Source organism: Rhinatrema bivittatum, chromosome 3, assembly GCF_901001135.1.
Source record: "Rhinatrema bivittatum chromosome 3, aRhiBiv1.1, whole genome shotgun sequence".
In the NCBI taxonomy this organism is placed as follows: Eukaryota; Metazoa; Chordata; class Amphibia; order Gymnophiona; family Rhinatrematidae; genus Rhinatrema; species Rhinatrema bivittatum.
Genome location: NC_042617.1, coordinates 450,021,315 through 450,036,378, shown reverse-complemented (window position 1 = coordinate 450,036,378; position 15,064 = coordinate 450,021,315). Strand labels below are relative to the sequence as shown.

The following is a 15,064-nucleotide window of genomic DNA, read 5'->3' as shown; positions in this document are numbered from 1 at the left end:
ATGAGGGTTGCCACTTGCTATCCCTCTACCCTCAACCCTGACACATCTGCATATATTTCTACAAATGTTCAAAAGCTGTACTATTTAATGTGTTAAAAAAATTTGCAGAATTTAGATTTTGTTTTCCTGTACATAATTTTCAGTTTTCTGCACATAATTTCTGGGATATATCTAACCAGAAGTTAGAATACTTTGTATATGTATTTGGCGTCTTTCTATGCCATTGCTTTGCAATACGCAATTAGAGGAAGTTAAATACAAGGCAGTTTTGTATAAAAGCGTTCCAATATACTGCTCAGAGGACACACTAACAAGCAATAAATATAATAGCACATAATATGCATTCCAGGGTTATCAAAGAGCTTTAGTGCATCAGAAATACCCTGACTTGGTCATAGTTTTGCCCCCACTGCATCTACAGCTTTGCATGTCTTAGAAAGCAATAATCAAAACTGTTCATGTTGATGCAGATTCTGCAGGTACCTTTAACTTGCAGGGTTTGCATCAATCAAAGCAAAACCATGCCCCGGTTTGAGAAGTTGAAGTTCTGAAGAACTATGATTTTTTTTCAGGTGAGAGACACGGGGCATTTTTTAAAAATATGTTTTTGATTTTTGGTTTGTGAGTTTGTATGGTATGTAAGGTTTTTTTTTTTCTGGTAGGGCTAATTGAGTACCCATGTGATTTGTGTGTGATTTTGTTTATAGGATATGTATATTGTTCTTTGTATTTTAATCGGGGTATAATGTGTTCTTTCGTCCTTAATTGCATACAAGAATAAACAGTGTTTTGAGGATTTGGTTAAACAGTTAAGGGGTGTCATATGTTGGGTGTCAATAATCAAAGAACCCATTTCTGAAGATAAATCAGTTTTTTCCACAAAAATGCCTTTGATCATTGCACTCTTAATGATTTCCCTAATAAAAGTTCAGAGATGTACCAGGACAAAACCAGCTCCTTCCCCCCCTTTCCCCGATATCCTACAGCTATGAGCTATCGCTACAGATCCACCTTAAGAAGGCGGGATCTCCCCAGCATGCACTAGAAGGGAGGCAGCATGGTCTCAGCTGAGGAGCTTTGCGCATGCTCAGCATTGGCTGTTGTGCTCCTGATGTTTCTTCCTCTAGTGCCTTTAGGGCGGTAAAAAAAAACCAACCCAAAACAGAAAAGCTCAGGTTTATATTTTGCTTTGTACTTCCCCAGGACTGGTAATTTCTGTAATCTTAAAAATATTTATTTACGCGCATTATCTTAAAGCCAGAGTCCCAAATCTTCCCCCCTCCACTCTGCAGAAGGGGAGAGGTGGGACTTTTATCCGAGACTCTCGGGATCCAGAGCATTCTCTTCCCGTCTTATTCGTCTTTCGCTGCATCCTCCCAGGAAAAGGGGCATCTCCAGCCTGAATCCTTCCCTGCAGCTGCTGAATTCTGAGGGGAAACAGAGTTGAAATGTCTTCACCGATTTCTGATCTGGTAAGAAATGTATTTTTTAACCTTTTCTATTTAGAGCACCAGAACTTAAAGAAAAACTTCCTGTGCAGCACTTCTAACCTTCCCTCCTTTACAGCGCAGTATAAGGGTATTAAAGAACACACAGCTGTCCTCATGCCGTAATCCAAGGATCCCCACACCTTTCAAGGGAAGGGCCACATAGGACATCATTTCAAATCTCCAAGAGGGCTGGGGTGGGGGTCCCCTTTGGACTTTGCCGAACTGGAGGAGGGTGGGAACTCAGAAGGGAGAGGGTGAATCTCTGGCTCTTTCATGATTTGAAATGAGGAAAGGCAGCGAGCAGTATTCCCAAGGCTGTGGCAGATACAGTCAGTAATACATTTTTAGGTTTGTTAGACGTTGGCAACTCTGCCTCTTGCCTTGCTCTTCCTCTGCCCTCCTGGAAGAAGTGGGGAAGACAAGAACGGTAATGAAATGCAAAAGGGCATGGGATAAAAACAGAAGATCCTTAGTAGCTAGAAGATGGAAATGAAGGAGCAGGGCAATCTGTGCTAACTTTGGTGTAACATTTCTGCAGGAGGGGTGACCTGCACGGAGCAGTAGTTTCCTTCTGTTAACAGTAGTATAGCGTGGCGGTTTACTAATCTTACTGAAAGGTTTGGGGGGTAACCCACATGGCATGGCTGCTCACTACCCCAAACAGAAGGCAGTGATTGGGGGGAGTTACCTGCATGGAGCAGCGGTTTACTAGCCTGAACAATGTGCTGAGCAGATTGGATGAGCTATTTGCTCTTTATTTGCCATCATATACTGTGTGTGTGGCATTCCTTCTTTCATTCGCATATCTCAACCCCTTTCTTCCTTGTCATTCCGTCACCTTCCCTCTTTTCTGTTTTTTCACGTTTACTCCTATTCCTTCTCATTTCCCTTCCTTCTGTTCACTTTCACCCCTTTCCTCATTCACTGCCCTTCTTTCTTTCCCTTTCCTTCACTCTCACTCAACCCCTTCACTTATCTCCCTATCACATCCCCGTCATCTTGATTTTCTTCTGTCTGTTCTTCTGGTGGCAGGACCTGACCTCCCTGCCAGTTGCTCTGTCATTCTCTGCAGATCTTGTCTGCTCTTTCCTGCTGATGAGGCCTGAGAAACCCTGCCACCTTCCTCCATCGTCTTTTCTCCTGCTGGCAAAAGCCTGGCCTCCATGCAAGTGGCTTCATCATTCCTTGCAGATCCTGCCTACTTTTCTCTTGCTGTGAGGCTTGGCCACCCTACCAGTGGCTCTATTTGCCACAGGTTCTGTCTGCTGTTCTCATGGGGCCTGGGAAACCCAAACTTAACGCTGTGACCCAAATGTCACTGCAGGAAGGAAATGCATGGTGGGACAGAAAAATAAGCACCCATGAACTGTAATTTGGGGATCCTTACTGCAACCTATAAAAGAAATGTATATTGTCGGAGCAAGTGTTTGTCATATTACAGCCTGCGAAAACACCAACACATTCTTTTAATACTATAAATGAATGAATGTTTATTGCAGCAGATGAACTGAATCTGTGGCTGCCTGGCTAACATTACCACAGACTGCCTTGCTGAAAGGCAGGAAGTGGCTCTCAGCAGGTTGCTGTATCATGCATCACATTCCCCCTTTTCAGCATTGTAGTCCATTTCGGTTTATTGAAGAAGAGGGTCAGATTTCCAGCACTTCAACCTTTTACTGCTGGACATCTAAATGGCAGAAGAAATTGAATGTAAACAAGTGTAAAGTCATGTGCATATGGAAAAAATAATCTTAACAATGGAATACATTTTTCAAAGGGGTTTAATGTGTAAAATTGCCAAATGTACAAACAATTTTAAAAACAGGCAGAATATGCACGAACTGATGGTTTCTCGCGGGAAAGTACGCATGAACAAAGTGTGCGTGTTTGGGTTGTGGTTTGGATGTTTGTGTGTAGTTTGCAGTAGAATTTTCTTACCATGTCGAGAGAACCTGCTCTGGGCAGATCAGGCAGGTAAACCGCAAAGGTCTGGCATGAAAACTGCCTCTGAAAAGACTGATGCCACTGGGGCGCAGGGCTCAGATGAAGAATGGCCCATCCCGTCCACCTCATTCAATACTAACAAAATGCTCCAGAGAATGTGCAAGGGACTGTCTGACAAGCTTTTACCTCCAGTGGTGATGGCAAATTTGGGAGCGGTGGTCGAGAAGGTGGTTCAGTTGGTGGCTTCTGTCCAAGAGAATTCTGATGGGATAGATGCAATTCTCACACGTGAAGAGGAGCAGGAGCTAGAGCTATCGTTTATTGGTGCACCTAGTAAGGTGATCTGCTGGGGAGGAGGCTCAAAGAAGCTAGAGAAAAACTCGATCTCAAGAACCAGAGGGTGGAGGAAAAACATCAGGGTGGTGGGACACCCTGAGGGGAGTAAACAGTTGGGTTTTGTTCTCCCGATGGATCCCTGACATCCTCGGTCTCTCTGTGAAAGGAGGCTTGCTGAAAATTGAATGAGCACATCATACATTTGCACCTCATCCAGGCCCATAGGGCTGATCCCACATAGTGTATGGTTATAGCCCAGACACGAGTCTCAGAGGTAACTTAGTAAAATGTTTATTATGGTAAATAAATGATAGCCAATTACAATAGAACTGTCTGGGAAGGATAAGCGTAGACTCTGTGAATTATCAGAAGCCCTTAAGCTCATCCTTGCCTATATCACAATCTTACAAGGCACTTATACATTTTTTTTTCTCGTTACCTTTGCCAAGTATTGATCATTTCTAAATGCATCATTCTGGCCTGGCTTTCTTTTTCCTAGACCACCTGCACCCAAAATTTCAGTCTCTTTCTTTGATGTCCAAATGTTTGTTCTCCTTCTGTACCAACTTCCCACAGCTTGTAGGAAGACATTGATCATCTGTTATCATTATCTGCACTTTCCTTTGTAGTTAATCACCACACACATATTGTATGTGAGCCATTCCTATGTCCTTCACCCATCGCTGACTTAGGCCCATATCCTGTAGTTGTAATTAGCTGCTTTCCTTACAACACGTATTTGACATGTGCTGGCACAAACTTAGTAGGGCCTAGCTCAGCACTCAATATTATACAACAGTTAAAATGCAGTTACACAATTATGCAGATAAAGCCCAAGCTTTTATCTGAAAGAGTAAATGACCGATTTTACATTTATCCATTTTAGTCCTCAACCGTCTCTTCTCCAAGCTGAACAGCCCTAACCTTTTCTCATAGGGAAGCTATTACATCCCCTTTATCATTTTGGTTGCTCTTCTCTGTACCTTACCCAGTGCAACCTTATCTTTTTTGAGACACGGTGATCAGACTTACACAGGTACCCTAGATGTGGGTTTCACCATGGAGCAATATAGAGGCATTATGACATTTTCCGTTCTATTAACCATTCCCTTCCTAATTCTCAACATTCTGTTTGCTATTTTGACTGCCGCAGCACACTGAGCCGACTATTTTAATGTGTTATCCACTATGATGCCTAGATCTTTTTCCTGGGTGGTAGCTCCTAATATGGAACCTAACATCGTGTAACTACAGCATGGGTTATTTTTCCCTACATGCAAGACCTTGCACTTATCCACATTAAATTTCATTTGCCATTTGGATGTCCAATTTTCCAGTCTCACAAGGTCCTCCTGCAATGTATCACAATCTGCTTGTGATTTAGCTACTCTGAATAATTTTGTAATCATCTGCAGATTTGATTCTCACTCATCATATTCCTTTCCAGATCTTTTATAAATATATTGAAAAGCATGGGTCCAAGTACAGATCCTTGAGGCACTCCACCTTTTACCCTCTTCCACTGAGAAAATTGACCATTTAATCCTACTCTCTGTTTCCTGTCTTTTAACCAGTTTGTAATCCACAAAAGGACATCACCACCTATCCCATGATGTGGTTAAGGCAGTTAGTGTAGCTGGGTTTAAAAAAGGTTTGGACAAATTCCTGGAGGATAAATCAAACTGTTATTAACCAAGTAGACTTAAGAAATAGCTACTACTTATCATTGCGTGATAGTGGCATGGGATCTATTTACTGTTTGAGATCTTGCCTAGGTACTTGTGACCTGGATTGGCCACTATTGGAAACAAGATACTGGACTTGATAGACCTTCAGTCTGACCTAGTATGGCAAGTTCTTATGACATGGGAGTATTGGGATCTTGTATGTTCATCTTCCCAAGATGGTGGCGTACGGAGGAGGAAGATAGACTAATATTCTACAAGCAGTCAGGCTTTATGGTTGGCAGCTAGGATATATCCTTAACAGTGAGGACAGGTATAACTTGGCATTCTAGATGAGACTATTGTTCTTTTTCTGCCATCATCTAATACCGAGGTAGGCAACTCTGGTCCTAGAGTGCCATAAATAGGTCTGGTGTTCAGGATATCCATAACGAATATACATCAGGTAGGTATGTTTGCATGTACTGTCTCCATTATATGCAGATACATTTCATGCATATTGTGAATGTTCTGAAAACCAGACCTGTTTGTGGGACTTCAGGATCAGAGTTGCTTACTCCTGATCTCAAATGTTACTATAAGAGCTGAACATACTGACATATAACCTGGGCTCCCCACTCCCAGGCTCCTGCAAGGCATGCAAAATCTGCCCCTTGCAATGGCATTGTGAGGTCCTTCATAGAATCATGAGAACCAGGAGCGGGCTGAGGATTTGTTGACATTTCTCTTCCTTACCTTCTGCATGATCCTTCCTATTCACCATTCTTCCAATGGATTCTCCCAGGGATGATAGAAGGAGCAGCAGGATGGCTTCTCAGAACTTAGCTGAGGCTTTGAACTATTTATGTATCTAAAAAAAATATTATATTCCATTCATTCCACACTTCAGGGCAGATTACATGAAAACATACATAAAAAATTTTATGGATTTATTATATATGTGTTTGTTTGATTTATATTACATTTTTCAGGCACTTCACAACAAATTACATTCAGGACACTTAGAAAAATAAATAAAAACTAAAGTATCATACCTAAAAATACAAACACTGAAAACAGAAATAACCAAATCAAGTCAATCAAAACATGAAATAAAAATCACAGATCCACGTGATGACAGATTCTGTAACTTCAGATAGCACTAGCAAGTTGTAATAAAACTGTTACACGTCATCTTCCACCAAACCTTTCTTGAGAAGAAAGGTCTTTAAGGCTTTCTTAAATAAAACATGATCATTCATGGATCTCAAATGAGTAGGAAGGACATTCCAAAAAGTAGGGCCCATGACAGAGAATGCATGATCTAGATCTTTTGCAAGATGAACAATTCAGAAAGATGGAACTTCAAAATGGCCAATATTTTCTGAACGCAGCTTGCTTTTCAGGACTTATATACATAGAATAGCGTGGATTTAAATTGGTATTAATGAGTGATTTGTGAATTAATGTGGCGACTTTGTACTTTAGATGCCATTCAATCGGCAGCCATTGTAAAGCTTGAAGAATGGGTATTATATAATCCCGTAATTTACTTCCAATGAGGATCCTTGCTGTGGCACTCTGCATAACCTGAACTACTCTTAGGGTGGTAGTAGAAAGACCACTTAATAAAGACTTACTATAATCAATTCCGGTAAGTACTTTGCTTGTATCATAGTACGGAAATTACTGGCATCCAAGATGACTCCTAAAATTACGAACTTGCAAAGAAACCATGCTGTACTACAGTGTCGCATGCAGTTCAAAGCACTAGTCAGGTTTCAAGCAACAGAAGAGTAAGACATGGCCTGAAGTTACCATTGCTCTCATCTTACTTCAAGCCCAATAAGTGGTAGGGATACAGAGTAAAGTGAGGAGCTGACGGGATCAGCAGTGGGGGTGAAAGGAGAGAGGAAAAAGGTCTGAAGCATAAGAAGTGGATCAGCTGAGGCTTGTGAGGAGGAGCTAGGGAATCCTCTTGGAGGGGCTGAAAGGTGAATTGACTTGGAGTTAGGGGAGATTGCATGATGAGAGGGGATCAGTTGGGGAGATGAGTAGAGGGTTTGAAATGAAAGGAGAAATTAACTAGAGTGGGATTGAAGAGGTACTAGGGAATAAGGGGGGGACTGGTTTGGTTAGGAACGCAAGTCAATGAGAAGCATGGGCAGAGAGGGGGGTCAGATGGAAAGGGAGAGACTGGGGAGATAAATGTGGAATTGCCTTAAAGGGTGAAGAAATTCGAAGGAGATGAAGAGGATTGGCTGGGGGCAGTTGGAGGGACTGGGAGATGAGATGGATTGACTTAGGTAGATGGTTAGGAGTGGTTGAAAGATCACATGGGATTTTGCTAATGAGTGAGTGGGATGATAAATGGGAACCAGTATGGGTATATGTTTGAGAGAAAGGAGTTGAATGAATGTGCGTGTATGTGACAGAGGTAATGGGGTGGGGGTGGGAGAGGTTGACAGAGGGCATGATAGATTTTGAGGGAATGAAAGAGGACGTGAGGATACAAGCAGGAACAGCACTGAAGCCAGGGGAGAGACATCCCTCCCTTGATCCCAGATCTTTTCTTCCCAGATTCGTTCTCTTTTCCCTCCCCTATCATTGTTCCTCTCTCTTTACTCTCTCCTTCCCCAGTGTTCTCACAGTATCACTCAATCTCTAGTCTCTGGTCCTCTTCTCCTCCTCTTTCCATCTCTGGGATACCATTCCTGTGCTGTTACTTGAGATCCCTTTTCCCCATCTAAAAAAAGACACAAAACTTACACAAGCACACAAACATGGTTGGAAAGCTATTTTATACTTATTATAGGAAATATCATGTGATGCAGTGGGAAAGGTAAAATGTGCCTTGGCTTGCTCTGAGGCCTGCTTCCTCATCTGTAGCTATTGTTTCTGTCTTTGGGCACATTTATATCTTTGACTTCTCAAATTGGTTCTCCTGCCTGGTGTATGGGTGGATTCATTGGAAAAACAAAAAACATAAGATAATGGCTTTGAAAACCTTTAAAAAAAAAATAAAATAAAGACAGGCTTAAGCTATCTGAAATCAAAAAGGTGAATGATGTCGCATATAGTCTGCTGCCTTCTTTAAAACAGCTGTGGCAGAAGTAGCAGAATCTGTCGCGAAAATATTGGATAAGAACATAAGAAATTGCCATGCTGGGTCGGACCAAGGGTCCATCAAGCCCAGCATCCTGTTTCCAACAGAGGCCAGACCAAGCCACAAGAACCTAGCAATTACCCAAACACTAAGAAGATCCCATGCTACTGATGCAATTAATAGCAGTGGCTATTCCCTAAGTAAACTTGATTAATAGCCGTTAATGGACTTCTCCAAGAATTTATCCAAACTTTTTTTGAACCCAGCTACACTAACTGCACTAACCACATCCTCTGGCAACAAATTCCAGAGCTTTATTGTGCATTGAGTGAGAGAGAATTTTCTCCGATTAGTCTTAAATGTGCTACTTGCTAACTTCATGGAATGCCCCCTAGTCCTATTATCCGAAAGTGTAAATAACCAATTCACATCTACTCGTTCAAGACCTCTCATGATCTTAAAGACCTCTATCATGTCTCTTCTCCAAGCTGAACAGCCCTAACCTCTTCAGCCTTTCCTCATAGGGGAGCTGATCCATCCCCTTTATCATTTTGGTTGCCCTTCTCTGTACCTTCTCCATCACAACTATATATCTTTTTTGAGATGCGGTGACTAGAATTGTACTCTATATCGCTCCATGGAGCGATTATAGAGGCATTATGACATTTTCTGTTTTATTAACCATTCCCTTCCTAATAATTCCTAACATTGTTTGCTTTTTTGACTGCTGCAGCACACTGAGCCGACAATTTTAAAGTATTATCCACTATGATGCCTAGATCTTTTTCCTGGGTGGTAGCTCCTAATATGGAACCTAACATCATGTAACTACAGCAAGGGTTAACTTTCCATATATGCAACACCTTGCACTTGTCCACATTAAATTTCATCTGCCATTTGGATGCCCAATCTTCCAGTCTTGCAAGGTCCTTCTTTAATGTATCACAATCCACTTGTGATTTAACTACTCTGAATAATTTTGTATTATCCACAAGTTTGATAACCTCACTTGTCGTATTCCTTTCCAGATCATTTATATATATATATATATATATATATATATATATATATTGAAAAACACCGGTCCAAGTACAGATCCCTGAGGCACTCCACTGTTTACCCTTTTCCACTGAGAAAATTGACCATTTAATCCTACTCTCTGTTTCCTGTCTTTTAACCAGTTTGTAATCCATGAAAGGACATCGCCTCCTATCCCATGTCACTTTTTTTTTAGCTGTCTTAGAAGCCTCTCATGAGGGACTTTGTCAAATGCCTTCTGAAAATCCAAATACACTACATCTACTGGTTCACCTTTATCCACATGTTTATTAACCCCTTCAAAAAAAATGAAGCAGATTTGTTAGGCAAGACTTCCCTTTGGGTAAATCCATGTTGACTGTATTCCATTAAACCATGTCTTTCTATATGCTGTACGATTCTGATCTTGAGAATAGTTTCCACTATTTTTCCTGGCACTGAAGTCAGGCTCACTGGTCTTTAGTTACCCGGATCACTCCTGGAGTCTTTTTTTAAATATTGGGGTTACGTTGGCCACCCTCCAGTCTTCAGGTACAATGGATGATTTTAATGATAGGTTACAAATTTTAACTAATAGATCAGAAATTTCATTTTTGAGTTCCTTCAGTACTCTAGGATGCATACCATCCAGTCCATGTGATTTGCTACTCTTTAGTTTGTCAATCTGGCCTACTACATCTTCCAGGTTCTCAGTGATTTTGTTCAGTTTGAAATAATTTTTGGTGAACTTGATGTGTTTAACCAGAAATTTGAGGAATGTGGACTCTTCTTCTTCTCCTCCTTCTCGATAGGCCACCCTTAATGCGGTCCACGAGATCACACCACCCACCCCTCAAATTGAGATTTCCCCTTTGCAAGGTCTCCCTGTATATCTTCCCAAGGTGTTTCCACTTAGCCCAATTCTGTAGCATAGTTTGGAGTGGCAAAGAGATTACACCTCCCAACTTCCATGTCTCTCTGGGTTGCTAAGTAAGAGCCCTGAGTGGAATTGACCCCAGCATAGCTTGTTCTGTCTACCCATCTCAGAGTTTCCCTTCGCCTATGCCAAGAAAGGATAGCATTAAGTTGGGCAGCTGCATAGTACCACTGGAGTTTGGGGACTCCCATCCCGTCTCGTAATTTATGTCTATATAGTACAGCTTGCGCTACCCTGGGGGGGAGGGGGTCTCCACTTCCATATAAATGCGAAAAGACATATTTTTGCCATGTTTTCAGTAGGGCAGTGGGGATATGTATTGGTAATGATTGGAATAAGTAGTTAAATTTCGGGAGAACAGACATCTTTAGAATCGCTATTCTCTTAGTCCAAGTGATGGGTAAGTTTGTCCAATCATCCAACTCCCAAAAGGTTTTGGCCGCAAGAGGTATAAAATTTAGTTTAAATAGGTCTTCTAACTTAGTGCCTATCAGGATTCCCAGGTATTTTATTTTATTCCCCACCCATTTCAATGGGTATTGTCTCAATTGCTCAGCTTGTTCTGTGGGTAGAGAAATATTTAACACTTTGGATTTGTCAAGATTCAAGCGGAATCCTGACATCGAACCAAATTCAAGCAGCTTGTCCACTACTCCGGCCAAAGATCGTTGTGGCTCAGTCAAAGTAATCAACACATCGTCCGCGAATAACAATAGTTTATAGTCTATTCCTCCCACTTTGATACCGGATATGGACTGTTCCTCCCTAATTTTGGTAGTGAGGGGCTCCAAAAGTAACACAAATAGCAGTGAAGACAATGGGTACCCCTGTCTCATTCCCCTGCCAATAGAAAATAGGTCCGAATATACCCCGTTTACCTTAACCCTAGCCCTTGGATTATCGTAGAGTTTTAAGTATCAATTTAAAAATTTTGGACCAAAATTCATCTTTTCCAGTGTTTTGAACAAAAATGCCAGTGGACCATATCGAAGGCTTTTTCAGTGTCGACAGCTAATAATACTGCCAGTATTTGTGTGTGTTTGGCCTGCCATAATAGGTCTATGATTTTTCTAACATTGTCCACTGCCTTCCTCCTAGGAATAAAACCTGCCTGATTTGGGATGCGTCAGCTTAGCCATCACTCTACTGAGGCGAGTGGCTAGGATCTTAGCTAGTATCTTCAGATCTATATTTATTAAGGAGATGGGTCTATATGACCCCCACTCTAGGGGATCACGACCCAGTTTTGCCAATATAGTGATCCCGGCCACATTAGCCTCCATTGGTAACGAACCATCATCCCGACGTGCATTATATGCCTCCATCAAATAAGGGGATAGGTGTTCTGTACATATTTTTTGTAAAATAAACCAGTGTACCCATCTAGTCCCGGTGCCTTGTTTACTTTAAGAGCTTTGATGGCTTGGTGAATTTCCGTAGAAGTTATAAGGCCTTCAAAAAATTGTTTTTCAGTCTCTGTTAGCGCAGGTAAAGTGATTTTGGCAAGATAAGCTTCAATCACCTCTACCTTGATATGGGAATCTGCTGCATACAATTTTCCATAGAATTGCTGGAATCTTTGCATCTCCTCTGCGGAGTCCAGAACTGAACCATCTATAGCTTTAATCCGTGTTTGATTTTGTGCTATTTGTCTCTTCAACTTGCGAGCGAGCAGTCTACCTGCTTTGTTACCCCATTCGAAATGCTCTTGCCTCACAAGTTGTAGTTTGTGGGCTATATCACTCACCTGTCTCTCTCTTTCAGAGCATTGCAAGTACACTGAAGCTATGTATAGATTTTAGGAGACATGCTTTATGTTGCTTTTCTAATATGGAAATATCAGAAAGCAGTGCAGTTACTTTTGCCTGTTTCGCCCTCTTTTGATAGGAAGCTTGAGATATGAAGCTTCCTCGAAGGACTACTTTTAAGCATTCCCAGAGTAAGGGTCTGGAGTGTATGTTTGCCCCATTAAATTGTTGAAACTCTCTTCTATCGCCAAGCGCACTTTCTGACAAAACGTGGTATCTTCTAATAAGGAGTCTTTTAACTTAATATATCTTAACCCTGGCTTCGAGCTGTTCATATGGATTGTTAACCAGATCGGAGCATGATCCGACCATGTAATTGCACCGATTTCCGGCTCTCTAATCTGAAGGCTAAGTAGTTTATCAATCAGTTTGAGAATAGGAGTTATGTGGGTGCCTTTGTACCATCTATGATTATTGCAATGCCAAAGGGGAACAGCCAACGGTATCTGAGGTTCTCTCCTCTTAACACTGTGTGGTAATCTCCTTGAATTCAATCCTCCTTGTCAGTGGGGAAAGACCTGTGTAAATCTGAATAGTAAGAGTCTCCCATTCCCATGTGGGTTGCTTCCATGCTATTTGGTAGATTTTTTTTCTTTCATAGCATACCTAGCAAAGCACACTATGATATCACTTGATTTACTGTTAGTCCTGGGACCCAGGGATCTGTGGGCACGTTCCAGCTCTATATTTAATGCTTGTACAGGTTCTGTGTTGGTGGTGTTTTGTTGAAGCAAAAAGGTGCATAATCTCTGAACTGTTATCCCACAATCTGTATACGCTTCAGTTTCAGGTATGCCTCAATCTCAAGTTGCTGTGCCTGCTTCTGTTTTCCGGGTCTTCCAGTTTTGCTGTGATTTCTTCTGAATCACGAGTAACCTGTGTAACTGATTTTTGTAAGCTTTCAGTCTTCATAGATTGCGCATATCACATTCATCCACCCGTTTCCTTAGGTCAGCCACATCCTCTTTTATTTGTTCCATGGTTGTCAGGAGTTCCCATTTATTTTCTTTCATCTCCTTTCTGAGGTCCCCGAACCAGTGGTGAAATTCGTCTCTCTTGGGGAGGTCAGGAATCTTCCCCGTGGCTCCCCCCATCTCGTTCTCTCGGGTACCTGATTACTCGAGTCCGAGCCTTCAGAAGCGCCAACAGGCCCATCTTCGGAGCTGACATTTTTGTGAATGCAAACTGCTTGAAATCGGCCCCTTTTTTTCCTTTTGGGCCATCTTGATGGTTCACCTGCCTTTTTTTTTTTTTTTTTTTTTTTTTTTTGAGGTTTGATCGCTGATTTCAGGTTTTTTTTTTTTTTGGTGTTTTTTTTAACATGCTTTCTGCTGTTGCTAGGCTCGGGGAAGGCAGGAGCTAGAGGTCACGCGGCCATCTTGCTCCGCGGCGAGAGTGCCACCCCCTGCGCATCTTCTATCAGATGGAGCAATTAATGTGCAATGAAAAGATACTTTATTGAAGACTTAGAGCCAATGTCAGGAAATATTTCTTCACTGAGAGGGTGGTGGATGCCTGGAATGCCCTTCCGGAGGAAGTGGTGAAGACTAAACCTGTGAAGGATTTCAAAGGGGCATGGGATAAACACTGTGGAACCCTAAAGGCTAGAGGATGGGAATAAATAAATAAAGCTTGGGGGTAACCTGCACGGAGTGGCAGTTACTACCTTGGGAAGCTTGCTGGGCAGACTAGATTGACCATTTTGGTCTTTTTCTGCCGTCATTACTATGTTACTATATTCAGCACAGTAACATGAAAAAGAGGAGAATGTTCTACATTAGTCTCAAAGAAAGTTTCCTTCCAGGGTGTAAGAGTATCTCCAGCTTCTGGGTTACATGATGGTCTCTCTCTGGATCTAGTTCCTTGAACCCGGGCTCACTTGTGGCTTCAGTTGTCCCTGTTGTTCCACTAGCCCCTGCTGTCAAAGCACTGCGAGGTGCGTCTACCTCTTCCACGCCATCAGGAATGGCCTGATTTGGATGGCAAGTCCTATGATAAATTAAGGGGAATAGATCTGGATCCTCCCAGATGGGTTGTGGAAATGTTAGACATAAGCCTCATAGGAGAGAGGCAGCTCCAAAATTTTCTTTGTCAGGGTGAATCAAGGAGATGATCTCCTCAGCTTTTTGCTTAATGATCATGTTCTCAAGGTGCATTGTGCTAATTCTATGAGGGCTCATGCTTCTTGAGCAAAGGAGAAATGTATTCTTATTTGTTAATTTCTTTCCTTGAATCCTGCTATATACCATTCCAAGACCCTCCTGGAAAGTCAGGGCTTGCACTTTTTTTTTTTTCATTTTATTCTTTTCGGAGAAGACCTGGAACAGCTTATTAAATCTTTGGGGGAAAATAAGATCCATAAGCTGCCTGAGGACCGCCCTAGACAGTCTGTCCTTTTTTCCGTCGTGCTCTCATTTCCGGGGGCAGCACAGGTACAACAAGCCGCGGGGGGCTGCCCAAAAACCTACCTCCTCTAGGTCCCAATCTTGGTCTCACTCCTTTCGTGGATGACGTTCATTCCGAGAGGCTCACCCCCAAGGATCCGCCACTAAGTTTTCCCAGTGAGATGCAGCTGGTCCATTCCTCCGTTCCCAACTTAGGTGGACGTCTGTCCCTCTTTCTCGAGGAATGGGTCAAAATCACTACAGATCAGTGGGTCCTCAAGTTGATCAAAAACGGCTACGTTTTTAGAGTTTGCTCGGGATCTCCAGGACCACTATTTAATCTTTCGTTGCAGGAGCCAGAAGCATCAAGCGATGTGC

The 15,064-nt window shown here is 42.1% G+C and overlaps 1 protein-coding gene across 1 annotated transcript in view; it reads left to right on the top strand.

The window, feature by feature from the left end:
- The first annotated feature begins 935 nt into the window (after positions 1 to 935).
- The window catches only part of LOC115088023 (zinc finger protein 605-like), a 57,495-nt gene continuing 43,366 nt past the window's right edge, over positions 936 to 15,064 (top strand). Inside the window, exon 1 of the mRNA XM_029595887.1 lies at positions 936 to 1,472. Coding sequence (XP_029451747.1) covers positions 1,449 to 1,472 — 24 coding nt within the window. The 5' untranslated portion in view covers positions 936 to 1,448. The remainder of the gene's footprint in view (positions 1,473 to 15,064) is intronic.